The sequence below is a fragment of the Myzus persicae genome, unplaced genomic scaffold (assembly GCF_001856785.1).
Source record: "Myzus persicae strain clone G006 unplaced genomic scaffold, MPER_G0061.0, whole genome shotgun sequence".
NCBI classification, from domain to species: Eukaryota; Metazoa; Arthropoda; class Insecta; order Hemiptera; family Aphididae; genus Myzus; species Myzus persicae.
The window spans coordinates 180,120-203,044 of NW_019103086.1; the positions used below are offsets into that span (position 1 = coordinate 180,120).

General features: G+C 28.8%; 1 protein-coding gene across 3 annotated transcripts; it reads right to left on the reverse strand.

Annotated features, from left to right (window-relative positions):
- Positions 1–1,065: 1,065 nt before the first annotated feature.
- Positions 1,066–18,728, reverse strand: LOC111033764. 3 transcript variants are annotated; one of them, XM_022314679.1, is made up of 7 exons: positions 18,341–18,728; positions 17,273–18,274; positions 10,834–10,953; positions 8,494–9,203; positions 5,540–5,575; positions 2,779–2,974; positions 1,066–1,153 (listed from the first exon to the last, which is right to left on the reverse strand). In XM_022314679.1, the coding sequence occupies exons 2-7, from the start codon at positions 17,520–17,522 to the stop codon at positions 1,092–1,094; spliced, it is 1,374 nt and encodes a 457-aa protein (XP_022170371.1). In that variant the 5' UTR covers positions 17,523–18,274; positions 18,341–18,728; the 3' UTR covers positions 1,066–1,091. The 3 variants fall into 3 exon arrangements, with proteins under 3 accessions (XP_022170371.1, XP_022170368.1, XP_022170369.1); XM_022314676.1 differs by having other exon boundaries at positions 5,540–5,578; XM_022314677.1 differs by having other exon boundaries at positions 5,540–5,578; positions 17,273–18,728.
- Positions 18,729–22,925: the final 4,197 nt, after the last annotated feature.

Below are 22,925 nucleotides of genomic sequence, written 5' to 3' on the forward strand. Positions count from 1 at the left end.
GACCAAACATGTACAAAAATTAAAAACCCAACAATTTGTGGTGTTGAAAAAAGTTCTAAAAAATAGTCGAAAACGTGATTCGGAAGGTAATATTTTGAAAACAATTTATTATCAATGTACAAAAAAAGGTTGCCAAACATTTTACTCCATACGCAAAAACAATAACCTTTTTACGTACATAGATAAAAATGGAAAGTGTAACAATTAATAATGAAAAAAAAAATAAAAAATAAATATATAAATAATAATAAATAAAATATAATATAATATAATATATATATATTATAATATAAATAAAATGGTTTAAATTTGTGCGATATCCTTGAACTTGTTTGACATTGGGTATTTCAAATAAAGGTAACACAAGCTGAGGTGCTTACGAAAAGATGAAAATCAACTAAGTCGATGGTAGATAAAATATTGACGGTAGATATCATATAGGTACTAAACCATCAAACGTGTGGTAGATAGCATATTAGACGTGTACCGAAATTTTGTATGTACAGTAAAACCTGTCTTGTGCGGAATTTGCACGGGACCAATAAAAATGTCTGTTTTAGGCAGGTTTCCACACAGCTGAATAAAAAGGAAAATTCCGTAATATAGAGTTATAACTTATAATATTCCCAACGATTAAGGTTGTAACATTTTCCGTCTTATCAAGTGTTCGGATAAGACAGGTTTCACTGTATTTTAGTAAATACCTCTCAATAAACTATTGCACACATGTATGCATGAAATTACATACTTAAATGCGTATACTTAGCCATTTTTTATATGGAGTTTGACAAAGTATTTATGTAATGATATTGAACAACACGAATAATTATACAATTTAAAATTAAAATTATTGTTATGGCAGTATATTATATAAACATAAAATGTTTTTTTTTTTTTTAGAACCATTAGTTAGTAACTATAACAGTTCGACAATTACAAATATAAAATGTTATATCTTAGAAATTATTTTATTAAAATCAAAAATTATAACTTATTTTATTTAAGTAAGTTGATTTTAAGAGTTAAAATATTATAAGAACTTAATACATTTAAATATTTAATAAATGGGTATGGAGTTTCTCTAGGCTTCTTCATTGTGTATCAACATTTTGAGTCTCAGGCTGCCAATGTGGTCTATAGAATACTCTTGGATCTGTTAAATGAACAACATGCTATAACTTACTTACTTCAATTTTGAAAATCTTATAGGTTAACTCATCAACTTAAAGCTATATAGATGTTTATTGTTTGTTGTGTTACATACTCATACCTATATATGTCTCCTGAAAGATTGTTAAATCTAAATTCGAACACATTTATGCTTTCAAAGTAATTAATAAATATTTAATTTACAGTAAACAAATATTAATCAAGAAAAGTAATAAATGATAAAGAATTTCGCAAATAAAATACATTTTTTAATTCATATAAGGTATGAAAAAGGATGAGATTCATTACACCATTCTTGAAAATGAATAGGTAAATAATTATAAGGCTGGTTATAAAGTATAAACATTATACTATTATAGTATTGTATAATGTTGGTCCAGTGATTTATTGTTAGTATAACTCAGTGGTTCCCATTCTTTTCCATTGGGTCATATTAATATTATTTATTAGTTATTTTAAGTCGAGATATACTTTAGATAAACATTGTCTATTAACCATTAATCAAAAATGAGTACTTTAGGGCCGGAAACAAAATTTAACATACTTGAATAAGCAGATATCATAATTTTTATCATATCCAGTAATATTATATTAATTATATATTATTATTTTTCTTATAATATCGAACAATATTTTATTCTATTCAATAGAATCTATTGTATGAAACAGTAACGTTTTCAATTGTTTTCAATTGTTTATAATAATAATTGAATAAAGAGTCCCCGTTTTAACTACATACCTTTAAAATGTAGGCTATATATTAGGTGCGGAAAAATTCAAGAAATTATTATAATTAAAACATATGACAATTATTGCAAACACTGGTTTCGTTATCAATATACTAATTGCAAACATCTATGAAGATTACGAATGTAACCTATAAAAGGTGATAAGTAGATGAAATGCAGACAAAAGTATTTACCTTTACCACTTTTTCAGGATTCAGGTCAAGCTATCAGGTGTACCTACCCATGTTTATACTATCGGAGTAGATTGTGTTGCAAAATCTCTATAAAAATGTCAGTCTATATTTATGAATGCAATAACGTTTTTGTCCATCTACAGTGTCACGACTTATTACAATTAATAAAACCGAGCCACAAAGGAAAACAAATTGGGAACCAGTGATCTACTCGGTAACGATTATCAAATGTGGTGTCTTATACTGGAACTCAAATAAATAACTAACTGGTCAGTGCTCAGTTGGCAGTAGGCAGTTGGAGTTACATCGCGATCGCGTTAATTTCGAGTACACTGTTTATTTATTGTGGGTATTTAAGTTCAACATTTTGATTTGTATCATTATTCATTACCTATTAGTGCAGTTAAGATACCTTAATAAGAAGTGTCACACAAAAACAATTTTGAAATTTAAACCATTGTTTTTCTCACATCTTAAATGTGAGTCACTTTTAAATGCATCATTGCGTTGAAACAGCATTTTTTTTGTAGATTTTAGAGCATTTATATCCGGACATTAGTGATTAGTGATAACTCGTGTTATTCTATCTATAGTTAGCACAATTCAGATATTCCATATCTCTTAATATTTTGATTATTTTTTTATCATGCTTTAGGTATATAGTACAAAAACGCTTAATAACTTACATGTTGATGGATATGCTAAACGAGGTCGTGATGGCATATAATATGGGGGTGCCATTAAGCGCGGCACACATGGTTGTGATGGATAGAACATCGCTGGAGCATTGTGTGGGTTTTGGTAAAATGGCCTTGGTACTGGATAAGCATTTTGGGGAGGTATCATCATTGCATTCGAATCGATGTCCTGTGTTGGAGGTTCCTAATAAAAAAAAATGAAATTTTAAAAAGCAACTAGACGACTATTTTATTAAATATTAAACAATACATTTTTTATTAATATATTTTCGGTGCATACGAATTGCCACTAAAATCGGGATTGGTGGATGTTATTACTCAAATTTCTCCATTATTTTGTCGTATTATCGATTATTATATAAGGTCGTTAACGCAGTAAGTAAACTATGCAATATAAAAATAATAATTATATGGTTTTAGATTTTTAAAATTAATATTCAATATTTTGATTCGTATTTCAACATTTCGAGAAAATTACATATTTTCGTACCTATGATAAAATAAAGGTTACATGGTTACATGTATAAGAATTAATTTCGATTTTCTATTTATTATTATACAATGACAAACCTACCGTAATTTAATGCTTTGTTATGAATATCTTTCAATAAACCTTGGATGTTATTACATACATTTGTTACCGGCAATATTGAGAATCGAGTATTTTACAAAAAACCTAGGAATTATATAAAATGCCAAAAATCATTCGGAAATATACATAATACAAGCTTTGCCTAAGTATTATGTATAATGCCCAAGGTGGAGTAGGAAATATGATAAAAATAAACAAAATTGGGTATCGCCTAATACCAGCGACATTACTTACAAGTTATAGTTTATCGTGAATGCACGCACCGTGTCCGCGTGTGCACGATTTGGTGCAATGAAGATTGAAATTCTGAAGTTCTGAAGCAGTGATACGCCAGAAGTCAGTTCACTGAATGCCAATAAAAGCTACTACAAATTTACAATGTTCCAACGGGCACAAAAGTGGCGTTAAGAACAGTCGCAAAGGAACAGTCGACAGGAACTAACCAATGATTTTTAAAATGTGTTTGTATGATCAAGTATCAAAATAAAAAGTGCATATGCCTTAAAAATAATGTTTTTTTACACTTCAATATGCCATTTTTCTACAACATGTAGTAATAAGTAGATAGTAGTAAGTAAAATGTATAAATAATAGTACTTAATAATTAATATAACAATAATATTAATAATATAGCAATACCTACGTATAAAAATATAATAGTAGATAAAGATTAGATTTTGTAATATGAGTAATAATATATTATAATCATAAGAATCTTAATATAATATTATAACATATTATGATAAATTGTTTTTTTACTTTGCCTAAAAAAAATTGGTATTTTACATAATGCCTAGGTATTTCATAAAATACCTATAGGTTATAAATAAAATAATATTGAAAATCCTATGTTTTATTTACATTACCTAAAATGGGTCAGCAGTATACATAATGCCTAGGCATTTTTCAAAATACCTCAATTATTCATATTGCCGGTGACATATACATTTAATAATTGTATCAGTGCACATAATATATAGATACTGTGTTTTTTTCAACAAACACATTGCACCTGTAGACAGGACTAATTTTGGAAATACATTTTTGTTCAAGACCAAGAAAATATAATTATATAACTACCTACCAGCTACCTTTAATTATAACAATTCATATTCACTTCAATATAAAAAAAATTGTGTGTGTCGCAATGGTAAGCGCAGATGAAGTGAAACTTTTTTGCAGAAGGCATAAAAAATTTGGCAATGAAAAAATAAAAAATCAAGTTTTCAATTGAAATTAATTTACTGTTATTATACAAATAAAACCAATTCATTATTATTTATCAATCCTGGGCATAAACTAGTTAAAAAGTTAAAGTTAAGTTAATTTCAACTTTTTAAAATTTTATTTTCACTTATTTAATTCTCAACTGATATTTATTGATATAACTCAATCAATAACGAGTTACGTTAATTTATAAATAATTAAATAATAGATGTAATAAAATTATTATTAATTAGGTGTGCATATTGCATAAACATTTACTTTTTATTATTTTAAACCAAATTACTGGCTATTTATGAATTAAAAAAAACAACCAACTTAAGTGAAGTTAATAAGTTAACTGTAAGTTTCTATATAACTTTTAACTTAACTGAGTTTAAAAAAATAGGAAAACTATTAATATGAACTTAAAAAAATGTTTTACATAAACTTAACTTAAAAATTATCATTAACTTGTCCAGACTTCTTATTTATTACCATTGCGTTTACAATTCGGGTTTTTTTATATAGAGTTAGATTGTGGTAAACAATAACCTTTTTTTTCTGGCCGGTCAATTCTCCCAATTTACAGGCTTCGGCATTTATTTACCGCGCTAGGAGGAACAAGGATGACCGGCCAGCGCTTTTGGCGGCTGAGTGCCTGAGCCCATGAATCTAACTTCGTGCTAAAGAAGTTTCATTTCAAAAATGAACTTATGATTGTTTAGACACATACATTTCAGTTTATTTATTAGAAATCTAAATCGTCATGCGTCTCTTGTCTTATCTCAGAACTCTTAGGTAAGAATATTACTCGATAATAAAGAATTTAATTTGAAACAGAACATTTAAAGATAAATGTCATTAAACTCTACTAATATATTTAAACAAGCATTTATAACTTGAATTTAGGCCTGTGGGTACTTAAATAATATGTTTACTGTATACAATTACCTCATTAAGTTGTGAAGTACCCGATGAAGATGCAAACTGCTGTTGAAATGGACACAATCACATTTTATAAATACATTTTTAAAAAAATGTATAAATTCATATATTTTAATTAAACTATTAATATACTAATATATTTTAGGTAAAGACCGGATTTAATTTATATTGCAACTTTTCTGGGAGTTAAGATAAACAAAATCTGATCATTATGTATATAGTCGATCTATACTTTATGTGTTATGCCTATTCAATTTTATAAAGCAATTTTTTGCAATTTTCCACGTTTTTGCAATTTTTACAATTTTGTGTGCTTAAATTAACAAGATATTTAACTCAGCTAAAATTATTGTATAAAAACGCTACAATTACATAACGAGTCTTAGTTGTGAGTAAATCATCCATAGTTGTACCATAAAGCCATTATTAAGAGTCATAATCAATATAATATATATGTTACGGGTGAAGTACAAAAACGGTTAGTGTACATATTACTCGGGTAATGTGAACCTTATCCATACGAACAGTGTAATGACTGTAATGTATACATTATCCACCTTAAATGTGTAGTAATGTAGTATCCAATCAATTTATACAATATCCGGTGTCCTGTGGATAATGTATTCATATAACTATAATCGTAAACTTATAACTTCGGTACAACATGACCAACGCATCAAACACTTAAAATGGTACAGATTATACAAAATCTTTCTAGTAGCAAAAACCAAATTATACTAATTCAAAAAAAAATTATTTATTATTATTACTATTAAACTATAAATTATATATTTGAACAATTTTACTATTTACTTAATTAAAATTTAAAAGCGAAATACAATTATTTATTAGAACAGGGTAAATAGAAAACGTATTTATTAAGCATTTATCGTAACGTGGGCACAAATAGGTCGGCGACAGCGGCACGTAGTGAGGTTGGTTTCGCGTGGTGAAAGACGAGATAGAGGTGATCGAGAGAGACGTAGGATGACTTATGTAAGTCTCGCGGCCGTCGTTGACGGTTCGTGATCGCGGTCGCTGTTGCCAGTGCAAGTCGTCGACGTTCGGTGACGAGCGAGTCGGAGAGACGGAGGGACTGCAGGCAAGGGAACGTGCACGGATCAGAAACGTTGAGTCCGCCGGTCGGGCGAGAAAAGAGGTCGAGTGTCGGACCGATGGCGGCAAGTCGCGCGTCGTTGTGAGACGCGGCTTACCGGTCGGCGTGAGGTCGAGTGCCAACTGTCGCATGGGGGTCAACGGAAGAAAAGTATTGTGGCAAGAGTCGCCACAGTACTTTACCCACTCAATCGTAGATAATGTGTAAAATACCCGAGTAAAGTACGAAATAAACGCGGTGAAGCCCGTAAGCGCAAATCGACCTTTTTTTTCCATAACTCAAAAGCGTAAAATGAATTTGTGCTTTGTACCTCGGTAGTGGGATAAAAGCGCAAAAATAAATTGTATAACCCGATACAATATTTTACTGACCCAATGCTTGACGCTCTATGCTTTGCATGTGTATAACCCGTTTCACGACATATTGCAGCAACGCGTCGTGACGGTTGTTGCATTTGTCTGTGTCTTACAGTCTATACAGTCAAATGGTCGAAAAACTACGAATCGCAAATCTAAAGCCATCTACAATACAAAAACCTGGACCATGTATAATGAAAAAAAAATTTCCTGATTGGAATATTTGATGACAGTGGGCTTCAAATTTCAAATTTAATTTAAATAATACTCAACATTATATTTTTTATTTTTACTATTTTTATTTTATTTTTTATTTCCAATTTTAATATCACTGTGACACTGTAAATGCTTAATTTAATATTAATAATAACTACGATTTTAATTAAATAGGTACACTTTTTTTATAAAATTTATTTGCGCTTATGGGTTATTAAAAAGGTAATTTTTTTTGCGCTTTTGGGTTGCATTTGGGTTGCGTTTTGCGCTTATGGGCTACACCCAATAAACGTTTTATAAATAGTATTTTTACTTTATCCAATAGGTACAGGTGGTGTACACATTACCCGGATAATGTGAACACTAATGTTAATACCTGTTAATTTGTACTTTACCCGTAACAAATACATAATTGTATTATCGTCGGTACCTATTATCCGATATGGATAATTTTAGTTTACAAGAATGCTCGCCATAAAAGCCGGTCGGCGTAGCCACCAGTGCGTTTATCGTATGTTAGGTATATACTCTTGCATTACCTCCCGAACCTATTATTACAATTACAAAGCAAGGAATATGGTCAAATGCAGCACTTTTCTATGCAAATAATTTTGAAAATATAAAAGTTGATGCTATCAGTGTGGTAAAGCCGATACAGCTTATTCAAAATAATACATTGAAATGTGATTTAGCGTTTATAAAATCTTATCCGAGTTATCCATTAATCTAAAAACTTGGAAACATTGAACAGTGAACTATTTGAAAGTATGAATATGTTTAGAAAAATTAAAGTTATTTTAACAAATATTTCTGGTCCAGATGGAAAAAAAATAAAGACAAATTTATGTATAAAATGAAAAAAATGAATGCTATAGAACTATTAAATCTTATTATGATAGTGAAGTCATATCAGGTAAAAAAAGATGTTAATTTTATTTAGATATAACGCCTACCTTATTGAATTGTTTTAAATATGCACCAATACCTAACCAGTGTAGACGTAAAACGTAGTTTTTATTTGTACAAACATATTTTAAGTAATAGAAGATTTAATTTTAATTAACATAATATTTTGGAAACGGATCTAATTATCAATTTTAACTAAAAAAAAATAACATTTATCTAATTTTTTTATATAACTTTAATTTTTGTAATGCAATTTATTATGCAATTCTTACTTATTTTTTGGTGCAATCATACAATTTTAATATGGAATTTGTGTGTGTTTTCAATACAATTAAATCCGGACTTTAATTATAGGTAAATTTTACCTCTGTGAGCGGTGAAGATTTTGATTTTTTTGATTTTTGTAATGAACCCTGCGATTTATTTTGTGGTCTTTCAATTTTTTTCGAGGAACTAGATGAAGAATATTGTTTTGATTTAGATAAAGACTGATTTTTTGTTGCATGTTTTCTCTGATCTGATGATCTATATTGAAACCTTTCTCTAATTCTTGGCTGTCTTTTTTTAGTTGATTTTGTACTTTTAGAATCAAATTGTTGTCCATTGTATGATCTAGACCGCGATCTATTTCTTCTTCCTTGTTGTATTTGAATACGATCATTAGACGGAGACCTATTTAAATGTCCGGACAGTGACCGATATTTTTTTACAGGCGTATGCATACTTTTAGTATCAAGTTCATGTCGATCTTGAGATTTAGATCGCGACCTATTTCTTACTTCGCACTGTATCGGAATAAGCGAATTAGGAGAAGGCCAGTTAACATTTCTAGATTTTGTTGTAATACGAGAATTAGACGGAGATCTGATGAACTTTCTAGATTTTGACCGAAATTCTGTTTCAAGTGGATACCTTATTCTAGTGTTTGGTCGTAGTTTGTTTTCAGACGGTTCCATAAATTCTCGAGAACGAGATCTTGACGGAGATCGTGGTTTTTTTGGAACGCATTTTTTCGACTCAGCTGTCAACGGTCTATCAGATGACCTCGAATTCCATTCATAATGAGCAATTTTTTCTAAAAAAAATGTTAAAACTTATTTTTTAAAAAAAGTGGGCAAGTGGGTACCACTCTGTTGTACAGTAATTATTGTCGATCATGTCATTGTAATGGATGTTACTTTTGAATTCGATGACAAATTATTGCATACAAAAAACGATTCTGTGCGAAGATGTTGTATCATCCTAGCATACTTGTATAAATAATTAAATTTAATAATCAAAATTCAAAAAAAATTTAATAAAAATCGAAAATATCCATTGGCTATAAATAAAGTAACTTCTGATGAACTTATTTTTAATGAAGGTAGAAAAACTTGTTTAGAATATTTTATTAAAATGTTTAATGTCAGCTATGAAAAAAAATCTTTTATGCATTTCTAGCTGAAAAATAATTTGTACAATTTTAAAAATGTCTCATGGCTATAAATAGCTCGAAAAATACTTTTTATGGGAATATTGAATGAGTAACGAGAGGAAGATTTATTTGAAAATGTGTTGTTTATTATTTTTACAATGATAATAGGCAATGAATTAGGGGAGGGTAAAGCTCCATCGTACTACTTCATAAGAAAATTGACCGCCAAATGTTTAGGCTATAGTTCGCTACTGAGCTTGCGTATACTTTGTTTAGTATGTTTAATAGACATATTATGTAACGGACAACGGTACCTTATCTTGAAGCTTAAAAGTCTGATGTATAGTTGATAAAAACAATGGATTGCCCTGTTAAACTAGTAAAAAGAAGAATAAATTCTCCAAGTCACAGGTAATATTGAGCACAATAAAATTTAAAATAAAATAAAATAAATAGTTCATGATGCTCAGTAACTGTAAACTATATAAAATATGTACCTAAATAAGTACTTAAGATTCCTTGTTATTCAGTTAACTCTTGTGATCATAAATTACACGCTAAACAACTAAAATATAGGTTTCTCAAAAACTACATTAAGAGGACGTTATACCCGCATGTGTTGTCTCCATCTTACAAGAGCGTAACATATCACATTTTACTTTCAGCAGATTATGTTTATCTCTGTTGGCTTAAAAATTAGAGAGAATTGACCTCTTATTGAAATTAAAGTTAAGATTATTAATTAGGGCTTCTTATTGTTATATTTTAATTTTAAAGAGAGTTATGAGTATTTTAAAATTGTAAATTGTTTGTACTCATAACTCTCTTTAAAATTAAAGTATAATACAAAGCACATGAGAAGCCCTCCATAATAATCTTAGGAGGTCAATTCGCTCTAATTTTTAAGTTAACAGAGCTAAACGTAATTTGCTGAAAGTAAAATGTGATACAACACATGCAGGTATAACGTCTTCTTAAGATAAAAAGTAGATATTTGCATAATTTTAATTTATTTAAAAAAACATTAAATCAAATATTTAATTAAATTAATATACTTAACAATTAATAAAGAATATTATTATACCTCCACTAGTTATTTACTATGCCCGAATGATGCAAAATATTCTTATTGTTGATATTGAAGTACCCACACCATTTTTTATTATTTTGGAAACAATAATCAATTGAATCTCTTTTGTAGTAATTGATAAATATAAATAAATAAATAAAAATAAAAATTGTGTACCTGTATTAATAATTTAATAATCATTATAATAAATTATATAGTTACCTTGAGATACTTGTGTTTGGTCATGTGTTTCAATATTTGATGACTTATTTTGATCATCGTCATATTCGTTTGAGATAAAAGAATTTAGAAATTTTTCTAAAAAGAGATGGACCTTCTTCTCTGTAACATTTAAACGTAGAAATGTTTACATTAATTTAATTTATTTCTAAAATAAATACAAGGTTTGATTATTTTTCTTTTACTTATTTACATACTAATGTAATAATTAAAGAAAATGTCAATGTATTAGAAGTGGTATCAAATGGGTAATTATATTTAGCATATTCTAAATAATAAACTACTTTTTAATGTGAATTATCAAGAATACTCAAACTCAATTTTTCATAATTTAGATGAATTCAATTTTTTTAAAAAATATTTTTAGTTAGAAATAAAACTTATTTACATTTCATATTTTGAGCCAAGCGATGTATGTACTGATTTTAACAGATGTTTTTTATTTTTGTATCTGAAGAATCTCAGAATTCTTTTTTTGACACTTTTAGCTCCCAAATTATAAGCTCTAGTAGAGCATAGATGCCTATGCTACATTACACAAAAAAAATTCGATTTTACACTTGGAAGGTGGTTTCTAATAGCAAATTGAATATATTTCGTACTATGGGGGCCAAAGTAAAAACTCCTAAAGACCTGAGAGATATATTTTAAAAAACCAAAAAGTTAACTTCTATTCAAAATAAGTATTTAACAAAATTGATTTTAATTTTTTGTTTTAACTCATAAATAAATAACAATACAGACTTAAAATTTTCACAAATGTTTATATTAGCATTTTTCTATACAACTCAATAATTTTTTTAGAAAATTAAATGGTAAAACTACTAAGAAAACTATAATACTATGTTTATTTCAATCATTATAATACACCTATAGTATAAAGTATTTCATTTCATCCAAATTTTGTTAAGGAAAAAACATTGTTGACATCAAAATGTTAGTAACTAATATTGAATTTAAAGACAAATTGATACGAAAAAATGTATTTAAAAACAAATACAGTTACTCTTAAATTATATTAAACATTAAAATTGAATTGTATTAATTTTAAAACAGGTTTATATATGTATGTGTATATGATACTAAACAATTGTAATAATTGTTTTATTATATACAATTAATTTTATACTAGTACCATATTATTACAAGCAATCAGCAGTCTTAGAGGGCTGGACGTCAGTACATTTATAAAGTTATTTTTAGATAATTTATTTAACAAAATAGGTGTATTAATTTCCTTCACTGGTAGAAAACCATCAAAAACAATTCAAAAAAAGTATGCAATGAGAAGTCTGCTGTATTACTATTACTAACTTATTTGTGGTTATTTAAAAACTCTCAATTGTTTGAATTTATCACTAAAAATTAACAAATTATAAAGTATTTTTAAATTTTGGATGTTGGTCATAGTCGTTACAAACACTTTTCAGATGAAAAAACTAAGAAAGCCACCAGTTACACCTTTCAGTCATTCAGTAAACCGTCTTAAACCTACATCTGCACTATTACCTACCATAAATATAATAAAAAAGAAATATTCTTATTTTATTTTATTTATATATGTATATTATTAATTTTGAAACTGTTAAAGTGTTTTTGTAATTTGTATAAGAATTTGTTTATTATTATTAAATTTATAGTTAAGACTAAAATGCAGCTAAAATATTTGTTATGTATCATTGTTCACTATAAAGACTAGTTTTTAATTTTTAAATATTTAAATATTTGTTACTGCTTACTATACAGTACAACAAATGGAAAAATCAATTGTTTTTTTATAAAAGTATTGGTTTTTCTTATTAAGTTTTGCATGTTTATAATTATATACAGTCAATATTGACTGTAAATAAAGAATTATAAAATACATTTTTTTTTGATATAATATTATATAGTGAATGTGTTTGTAATTATTATAACTTATACTACAAAATATATATTATATACTTAGTTATGTTATAAGCAGGAATGTAGGATGTATTCAGGATTAATTGTTGTAAGATTTGGACTATATCACTTAATATAATGTATTAATTTTACAAAATTATAAATTATATTATATTTGCATTCTAACTAGGACTATACAAGGACTCCCCATTAATTCATTTTCTGGAGTCACATCTAGTAATTTAAAGTTGAGGAAATCAGATTTGATTAAGAGAGTCTGAGGATTCCCAAAGGGGAATTCCGTATGCACACCCTAAGATTCCTTGTGTTTCTAGTGTTATGATCTGTGATACACAACATCCTGGTTGATTTTTGGTTAAATGTGATAATGTGATAACTAAGATGTGATGCGTTGGGTCCCATCTTTTTTCTTCTTGTTGTTCTTGTGTCAAGGTGACATTGTGCCTGGTGTGTTAATTATTAATTATATTACCTATACATAATATGTATATACATAAATTGTAATTTTTTATATTTATAAGTTTCTATTATATTTAAAGCAAATAAATGTATAAAATATATTTTTATCATCACTTAATACAATCAAATTTCCACTAAGCCTTATTTATTTTAATTTATGCATAAAGCTGCACAAAACTGTATTTAAATAGTTTTAAGGAATCCATTCCTTCAATTTCCTGATGGGTGGTTATTTACAAAGCGTGGGTGGGTCAATCAAAGTATTTGAACTGCCTGTTTCAATTTAATTTGGAGCCATTGATATGATCAAGTATCAACACACAAATGTGCACTATTATACTAATTAAATATTAATAATAATATAATAAATGTAATATTTGTCAAATCTTTATGATATCTTTATAATGACATGGACACATGGTGTTAATTCTTTTATAAAAGATAAAATTAGAAATATTAAAAAACAAACACTTATATTGTTATATTATGTGTAATGGTTTTTTTAACTTCTAGGAATATTATATTTTCATTTAATTTTGCGGGATGTCACTATATTTTTATATACCTGCATTGAACCATGAGGTGATTATTTTTTTAATAAGTACATTATCATAAATTAATCTAGTATAATATTACTACTTATTATTTAACAGTATGTACATAATTTATTGGTAAATGGGTTGAAAAAATATATGCTTGTATTGATACTAAAATACTAAATAATATATACAAGCACAAGTACACGGTAACTTAAGCTTTTTATGACTTGCCTTTGCTCGACAATGACTGAAGAAAACCTATTAACTTTGTAATATTAAGCATTTAAAGCTCAGTAGCTATAAATTATTGATTTCAATACAATAATCACTACAATGTTTCAAATAAAAAAGTGAAGAAAATTATTAAAGTATAGTTTTCATTTTTAGTATGCCTATCTTTTGATAGTAATTCATTTTAAAATAATTTAAATTAAAATGTGACAAAAATATAGGTTGTTAGGTCAATGATACTATCATTTTTTTTATTTTTCATTAGATTAGAACTACACAGTTTCTATTTAGTATTTAATAAAAGAAAGAATGAAAAAAAGGAAATTCCCTTAAGGTGACTCTAAATGATTGGATTTTTCGTGCATTTAGACCTAAAAGTCTCTTTTCCATGTTTTATAGAAAAAACTTTTTAATTTGTTTCTCTCATTGGAACTTTAAGCTACATATTAATTTTGAGAGATTCAGTTAATTCATTTGGAACTGTAGTACTTAAACGTTTAAAAATATCAAAAACCTATCTCCTACATAGAATAGAAGCAGCTATCCAATTCAAATAAATTCAAAATTTTTAAAAATTAAAATTAGAAGTATGATTATTTTTCGAAAACTGATTGGCGTTATTCATTATTGCGTACCCGAGTAAGTAGAAAAATATTTTTGAGTGTGCCTACCATAACTTGTGTATGAGTGTAGGTGTGTTATAAAGTCCATTTGCAACCAGGCGATAAGGAATCCACACTCACTATTAAATTATTTAAAAGTTAGAATTAATCCATTAACAGCGGGCGGTGACAACAAGATTATAAATTGCATAAATGATGCCCCTTAAACAAAAATCACTTATAGTCACTAAGAGCCACCTAAGACGACGTTTCACTCCGGACTATTGTAATACAAGTGTAATATTACTAGTGTAATACACTGACATATTATGCAGCGCTCTTGTAAGACGGCGACAACAAGTTTCCGAGTAGTATTCTCTTAAGAGGACGCCACACTCGCAAGTGTTGTCTCCGTCTTACAAACGCGTAACATACCAAATTTACGCTCAGCAATTCACATTTTATGCCGTGAGCTTAACAATTTGAGTGAATCGACCTATTATGAAACTTGATGGTAAGAACTTTACCTGTGATTTGTTGGAAGTTTTTTTACAATAATTCAGTTTTTAAGTGAGTTATGAGCTTTTTTCATTTACATTTATTATACAAGCATACCTCACTTAAAAACTGAAGTATCGCAAAAAAACTTCCAAAAAAACACAGATTAAGTTCTTACCATCAAGTTTCATAATAGGTCAATTCACTCTCGTTTTTAAGCTCACGGCATAAAATGTGAACTGCCTAGTGCAAATTTTATATGTTACGCGTTTGTAAGACGGAGATAACACATGTGGGCGTGACGTCCTCTTAAGGGAATACATTTGACACTGATAGCTTCTAAAGACTTCCATATCGGCAATTGTCCGGGTAGTGTGTATCAACGACTATAGCGTACGCTTTAAGAGAAATAACCTCGGGCTCCAACGTGGATATGCATAATAACGAGTAGGAACATATTAATAATATAATTTGTTTTTTTTTTGTCCAAAAATGTTCAATATTTTACCATTTGTACCTAATACTAATAATACTCTCACAAGAAATATATAACGAATTATATGACGTAAAATGGAAAATGGGCAAGCGTCCCCGACGTTGAGACCACCGCGATGTTCGTTACCAAACAACGTACAAAATAACAGTGGCGAAGCGTCATAGGAGACAACGTCTCCCCACTTAGAAATGAGAACACGGGACAAACAAATAAATATTTTATTTTATTTAATATTATAAAATATATGATGTATATGTTTCAGTATTTTGTTAAAATCGGTTTTTCGTTGTAGTGTTGACGTGTTGTACTGTTATGGATTTTTTAAAATAGATTAGAAGCGCGCAATACGGCCGTGCGTACGAGCTGGCGATAAGGGTCATACCAAATATGGTATTATACAGTGGGATCACTTCGGTTCAGGTTATTTTGATTCTATTAACCGGTTGATTCTATAAAACATTTACAACATTTTTTTCATGATTCAATCTTTTTATACAATTACATATTTATTTTATATTTACATATTTAATGTGACATACATAATAAATGACACAAGTACACGACGTACAAAGATAATTGAATAACATACAACGATACAGTACAACGATATACTGTCATACTAATAAGTTTAAAAATAAAATGGGTTTTATAAATTAATCAGTTTGAAATACCATAAAAACGTTAAGATTGTTCATAAAAGTGATTCAATTATCCGATACTTAGTGATTCTAATAAAAGGTCAATTGATGTGTACCGGCACGTTGTTATTCTTAGTGAAGAGAGCAAGGACGTATTTTGAAAGAATATACGCAAAGGCACTTATTAAATTACTAAAATATGTGTTTATTATTACGAAAACTACAATGTACTGTATCTTAAATGCATAATTACTCTAGACTTATTACATTGATTTTCTGTATAACAAGTGAGGTTCTGCATGAGTGCGTATAACTCTACGACTTACTGGGCGGCCGTTACCATGGAGCCCTCTGTGCAACGACCAGGGTAGGAATTGCTGGATAAGCAGATTCCAGCTCGAGCGTCCGTTCCCGTAGTCACGTACGCCAGTATACATATCATATTACTCTAATAAAACTACGTACTATGCTCCAATATAACAAATTTAACATTAGTAACATACAATTTGGTTTGGGATTTTCATTTTTGATTCTAATAAACGGTTGATTCTATAAACCAGTGATCACATTAAGCGGAACTCACTGTATTATCTAATAGACGTTGCGACGCAACGTCTCACAAATATGGGCTCGCGGGTACAGAGGGAATGTTAATCAGAGTGGGGTTTACTATGTTCGCTATGAGACACGTCTCGCCGTTCGTAATTACCTCAATTCTCAATATTTATTATCGACGTCGCCGTCGCGATTGTCGCACCGCGCCATCGGATATAATATAATAATGTACTTTTCTTATTCGTATCTATATAGTGAGCAATAATAATAATAGTATAATACGTATTTAATTTTAATAGCAGTGTATTTATAATAATTCATATTTTATATTATAATTGATGAATGTTTTAAACATATTTTAAACTATTTAGTTGTTGTTTTCCGTTTAAATTTTTTTGTCGCTTAAATAATTTCTTTCTGAAAAATATTATTTTAAATTTGTCTACCCTAATCCCGAACCCAAGCTTAGCCACTGCAAAATAATAATAAATGTATTACTTGATTTGTCAAAAGCCCTGAACAGTTCATCGGAATCGGATTGCTGGTTGTTGTAGGAACAGACGTACAAGAATGAAAGTTGTTTGGAAATTGAAATGGCTTCCATCACTCCATCCCACAGTTTCAGTTGAAAATCGTGCTGTTCGTGAGATTGCATACCGTGCGACAGCAGTTCTCGCATGACGTTTGAACTGGAGGAATACCGTTTCGACTTGTCCGGCAATGAGGATACTAGATGAGCGTTGTTCATTTTAACAAATCACGTTCTTACTAATGTCGGGATAGGCTCTTAAATATGTTGTCAGAGTCACTGTGATGCCGATGAGATTAAATGGACCAACCGGCTGCCGTAAGAAACACTATTGGCGAGTGGTAGAAATTTTTTCGTCGGAACGACAAAAACGCAAAAATCCCTAAGATACGTTACCACCTTGTCGGTAGAACAGCAAGTAGCAACTGCTTACAAGGTGCGTCGTGCAGCATCCGTGGACAACAACTGCTTACAGGGTGCGTCGTGCAGCATCAGTGAGACGATATTATATTTGTTGACATTGCAAATTGATGGTACCACTGGAGAGTCACAACGGATTCTGTTACTGACCAGTCTCCGAGTCAAGCTGCCGTGGTCTTCAGTGCAACGCCATCTGTTAATGATGAGACAAGATGAAAACGCGCCTCCCGAGTTTGATTCAAAATACTATGGGTTATCTTTAACGAGATAAGTTTAAAAATATTAGCATATAAAAGTGATTACCCACAGTATTATAGTTATAAGTTGTAACACGCTGGTTAGTGGTTTGCTAATATATTCAAAGGATTGGGAGAAATTTCCTGTGTCTATGTATTACATACATGCAATATCGGAATTTTGACATCTTCTATATTCCCTACTTTCTGAGCTCACCCAAACAACAAATCTATCGCTCTCTCTTCTTTGCACTGGTCCGATCCGTCCTTGAGTGCGATATGATGATCTGGCACCCATACTTGGCTAAGGATCATCTACATATCGAGAGAGTAAAAAATAAGTTTCTTTTATATCTATCGCGTTTGCTAAGGATGGCTCACTCTCAACTGGGCTCAGCATGACTTCAGCCTAATCCGAAACTCTTTCAACATCTCAAAAGTGCCCTCGTGTCGTACCGAAGTCGATCGTTGCTTTCTTACCTCTCTTCCAGATGACACCTTGGATGTACCTGATATTTTTTCAAATATCACATTGAGTGTCCCAACTTACTACACCAGAGACCATTCTTTATTCCTCATTTCTACACACCCCACATCTTATGGACAAAATCACCTACTTCAAAGGATGATACGTCTTGTGAATTATAATAATAACTTAGCTTGTATTATTTTTTTTCCTTTAGCCATTAATGAATTTATTAAATCTGTTGAGAATATAATGTTTCACTGTACCTTGATGTAATTTTTTTTTATAAAATCGTCTATTTGGCCGTTTATAATTATAATAAATAAATAAATATACGATTTGTTTTGACAAAAATTTGTTTTACGTACTAATAGAAAACAATTTAGTAATAACAATATAAAAATATAGTAAATATCACTCTGAAAGTTAGAAATATACGTTATCTGGTTGACAGCCTCTGCTTAGAATCGTTTTTTAATCATACCTATTCAATGATTTATCATTCAAAAAATGATATATGATTTTAGCCTAAAACGTTTATGCCCAGGAACACTGAAAACATAATATTGGTAACTACTTGATAATAGTAAGTGTTTTTTTTTATTAATTTGAGACATTTTATTATATCTAAATAAAGTTATGAGAACGCCGATCGTCGAAAGTATTGTGTCTCTAAAATGTAAAAATATTCCTTTTGTGGTCACTGTCAAAATACTGTCTATGAAATTAAAATTCGATAACTTATTCGCACTATACTAACTAATGTCAATTGGCAAAACACTTATGTAGTTGGACAACGAACAAAATTACTTACTAAATTAGGTATTAATACTTTGTATAAAAATACGTGATGGTCATTTAAACTCATTTCTCACTCCCTTTATCTCCCAACCATATGGTTGGTCACCTTTGTACTTAAAAAAATGCTCTGTCTATCTCTGCTTTACTTACACTAGCTATTCTCATGTCATTATTGATTATTTATTCTATTCAGTTACATACGAACCAATGAGACAACATCGATTCACTTAGAATACGGATTACAGACAAATAATTTGGTATTTTTTTGGTTCATAATATTCTATGAATAAAGAAGCCACGGGTTGTACACAGGCACGGATCCAGAGCAAAGATTTGGGAGGGCTGACAATTTTTTGTTAATGTAAAATTACAATATTGGAATCACTGTCCAACATGAACTAATATAGTACTAAATACAAATAGAACTACCCCCCTTCCCCTCACCACCACCACTGGCATCTAAACGCATGACCAGTTTTGACCCAATTGGTTTTGTTTTATATTCTGAGCGGAGTGTATTGATTTTACAATTATGTGTGTTTTTTTTATATTCTTTTGTGTGTCATCACAGTTTGGGACAGTAAAAGTGCTTCGATTTCTTTAACAGCAAATTTTCTGGCAGGAAAGGGAATCTTATTAGTGTATTCGGGAGGTCAAAATTAAAAAATTCCCAAAAGTTTTCATAAGTGACAGGAAAACAAATAAAAATCTATTTTGGTTTTCAGTGTACCGCTAAAAAAAATGACCATAGATATATGAAATTTTCATTAAATGTTTGTAATAACATTTTCTATACATCAAACATAAGATTATCAAAATGTTACTCGTGTTGAAGTATTTATAGGCACATGAAATGTTTGATTGTTATTTGTTATTTTTAAGCTAATGTCGATAAAAAATGTTTCGCTGTGTCGAAGACCTTGAAAATATATTACTATGTTCCTCGTAAGTTGATGTTTAAGTAAATTTAAAAAAAAGTGGAGTGTTATCCACAATAATTTTTTAGGAGCTTTTGAAATTAGAATTTTGACCAAATTCGTAAAAATCATGAAAATTAGGAAATCATTTTGAGTTAGGAATTCATAAAAATTGTTCTAATTTTTTTCATTAACTTTCAAAAATAAGATTCCTTTTCCTACCAGAAAAGTTGCTGTTGAAGAAAATCGAAGGCCTTTTTTACTGCCCCAAACTGTGATGACGGACAAAAAAAAATATAAAAAACCACACATTGTAAAATCAATACGTCCATCGCTCCGCTTGGAATCTAAAATAAAACCGATTAGGTCAAAACTGGTTTTGAGTTAAGATGTCCATCTTATTCAATTTTTTTTTGTGTATACGGTAATAATTGGATGCTAACTAAATTGACGCACTACGCTGTGTAAAACCTGCTGCTAGAATACTATAACAAAAAATTAGCAAATTATTTTTCTGTAATCCGTATTCTAAGCGAATAGACGTTGTCTCATTGGATCTTATGTAACTGGACAACAGATAACGACATGAAAAAAGCTAGTGTAAGTAAAGGAGAGATAGACAGAGCCTTTTTCTAAGTATAAAGCTCCATAACTACATATGATTGGGAGATAAAGGGAGTTAGAAATGAGTTTAAATGACCATGTATAGCAGAGTGACTTCCGCTTACCCGCTTTTTTTTTATTGAATTCACAATGACGACGACAAGGAATATATGTATATAATTTTTATTTAGTATATTATATAAAATATAATTAATTTATTATGCGTATATTTTTTTATTTTTCGGTAAAAAAGTTAAAAATTCATTTTTTTATTTTTAAAAATGTTGACATTTCAATATTTTATTTTCATTAATTTCACGATTTTTAATCATTTTTTTAGTTTATAGGTAAAACCGCAAAAAATCAATTTTTATCCGGGTGGGGATTCCTTTCTACGGCTAATGACCTGACGGGATACTCTATAGTCCATATGTATAGCCTCCCCAAGGCGAAAACTGAAATTCAGAATATTCTTTTCGCAGAACTTAAATGATTTATGAAATTAAAACAATTATTTATTGAAATTTTAATAACATTAAAAGTTTATTTAATTATTCTTATGTTAAATTTTACAATATTATCAAATTAATCGTAATGTGTCAACTCTCAATCAAACCATGATTGAACAAAAGTAATTGTAAAACTATAAAATATTTAAATATCATAAAAAAATCTAAGTTAATATAAATGTGATAAATACTGTTTTTACTATTAATATGACACAATCACATGCCCATTTAAAAGTGTATGTGTACATTTTAAATCACAACATACGAGCATTGACTTATAAGGCTATAAAATATAAACTTGGTTTATAATAACCTATGCTCATGAACCCACGGTTTATATATGTTACGGGCAATGTACACCACACATTTTTTGTAACCAACTACCTAATATTATTTTTTATTATTATTATTATTATTACTAATCATTAACTTTTTATAGTATTGATTTTTTTTAAAAAACAATCATTATCAACTTTATTCATGAACCATAATATTACGAATATTTTGAATTTTGATGGAATAACAAAAAAAGATTAACAAGAATCATCATATTTTTATTTTTATTATTACCTATTTATTTGAACAAGATTTAGAAGCATGGCACTTGGAATTACATAGTCTGTCTGCTTTTCTACATTTGATTTTTAAATAGGCAGTACGATAAGTAACAAAAATAAGTTTATACACAGTGTTTAAAAAATTCATAGTTTATTGTATTAAGATACTTGAATAAAATTATTAGGTAATGATTGTTTTAAAAAAAAACCAATACTATAAATAAGTTATAATAATAAAAAATATTATTAGTTGATTAAAAAAAAATTTGTAGTGTACATTGTCCGGTATTCCACATTGCTCGTAACATATATATGTTAGCGGCAATGTGTGTAATATTGGTATTTTATATAATGTCTAGGAATTCTATATAACACCAAATACAGCCGGCAATCTATAAAATTGTTTAAATTACCTAAACATTATATGAAATGCCAAACAATGTATAGGTAATATATTAAATCCATATAATCAGTACCTATTGATATTTGACAATATATAAATCCATTAGTAATCTGTAATCTTCATTGCAATTCAAAATGTCATCCTATAACCTACAGTGTTGTAATAAATAAATTGAATAACTTTTTATAAACTTAAACATATGAAATATAATGTTTTTTTTTTGTAATAATAGAATACTTTTAGTAACATTTATTTTGTCTTAACGAAATTCAAAATAAATTTTAAAAAGTAAATTGTATTTATTCCTAATAAGTACCTATACGTTCTACATAGATTTTTGTATTTTATAGAACAATATAATAGTAATAATAATTAATAACTGCATGTTAGTACTACCCATACAATTTACAAATTCTTATTTTTTCATTTTTATGCATTATATTCTGTAATATTAATGATACCTACTTTGTAATAAATATTTTTTTGTGCGCTAATAAAATTAATAATTGTCTTAATTATGATAGAAGGAAATTTATTTATTTGGATTATATCACTATTCTACAGATTGCCAATTTGTTGTTTGTCATTTTATGAAATGTCTAGTTATTATACAAAATATTTAGGAAATGTGTGTAAAAAAAAATTTACTATACACTTTTTTAAAAACCACCAGATATTATATAGAATTCCTAGGCATTTTATATATTAAA

Excerpts from the sequence above, each read along its gene's own strand:
- LOC111033764 (XM_022314676.1), bottom strand. The coding sequence starts at position 17,522 with ATGAACAACGCTCATCTAGTATCCTCATTGCCGGACAAGTCGAAACGG. Across the intron at positions 10,954-17,272 it reads CAGGGCTTTTGACAAATCAA|AGAAGAAGGTCCATCTCTTT; the intron begins GTAATACATTTA and ends TAAATGTTACAG. Across the intron at positions 1,154-2,778 it reads TTTAGCATATCCATCAACAT|ATCCAAGAGTATTCTATAGA; the intron begins GTAAGTTATTAA and ends TTCATTTAACAG.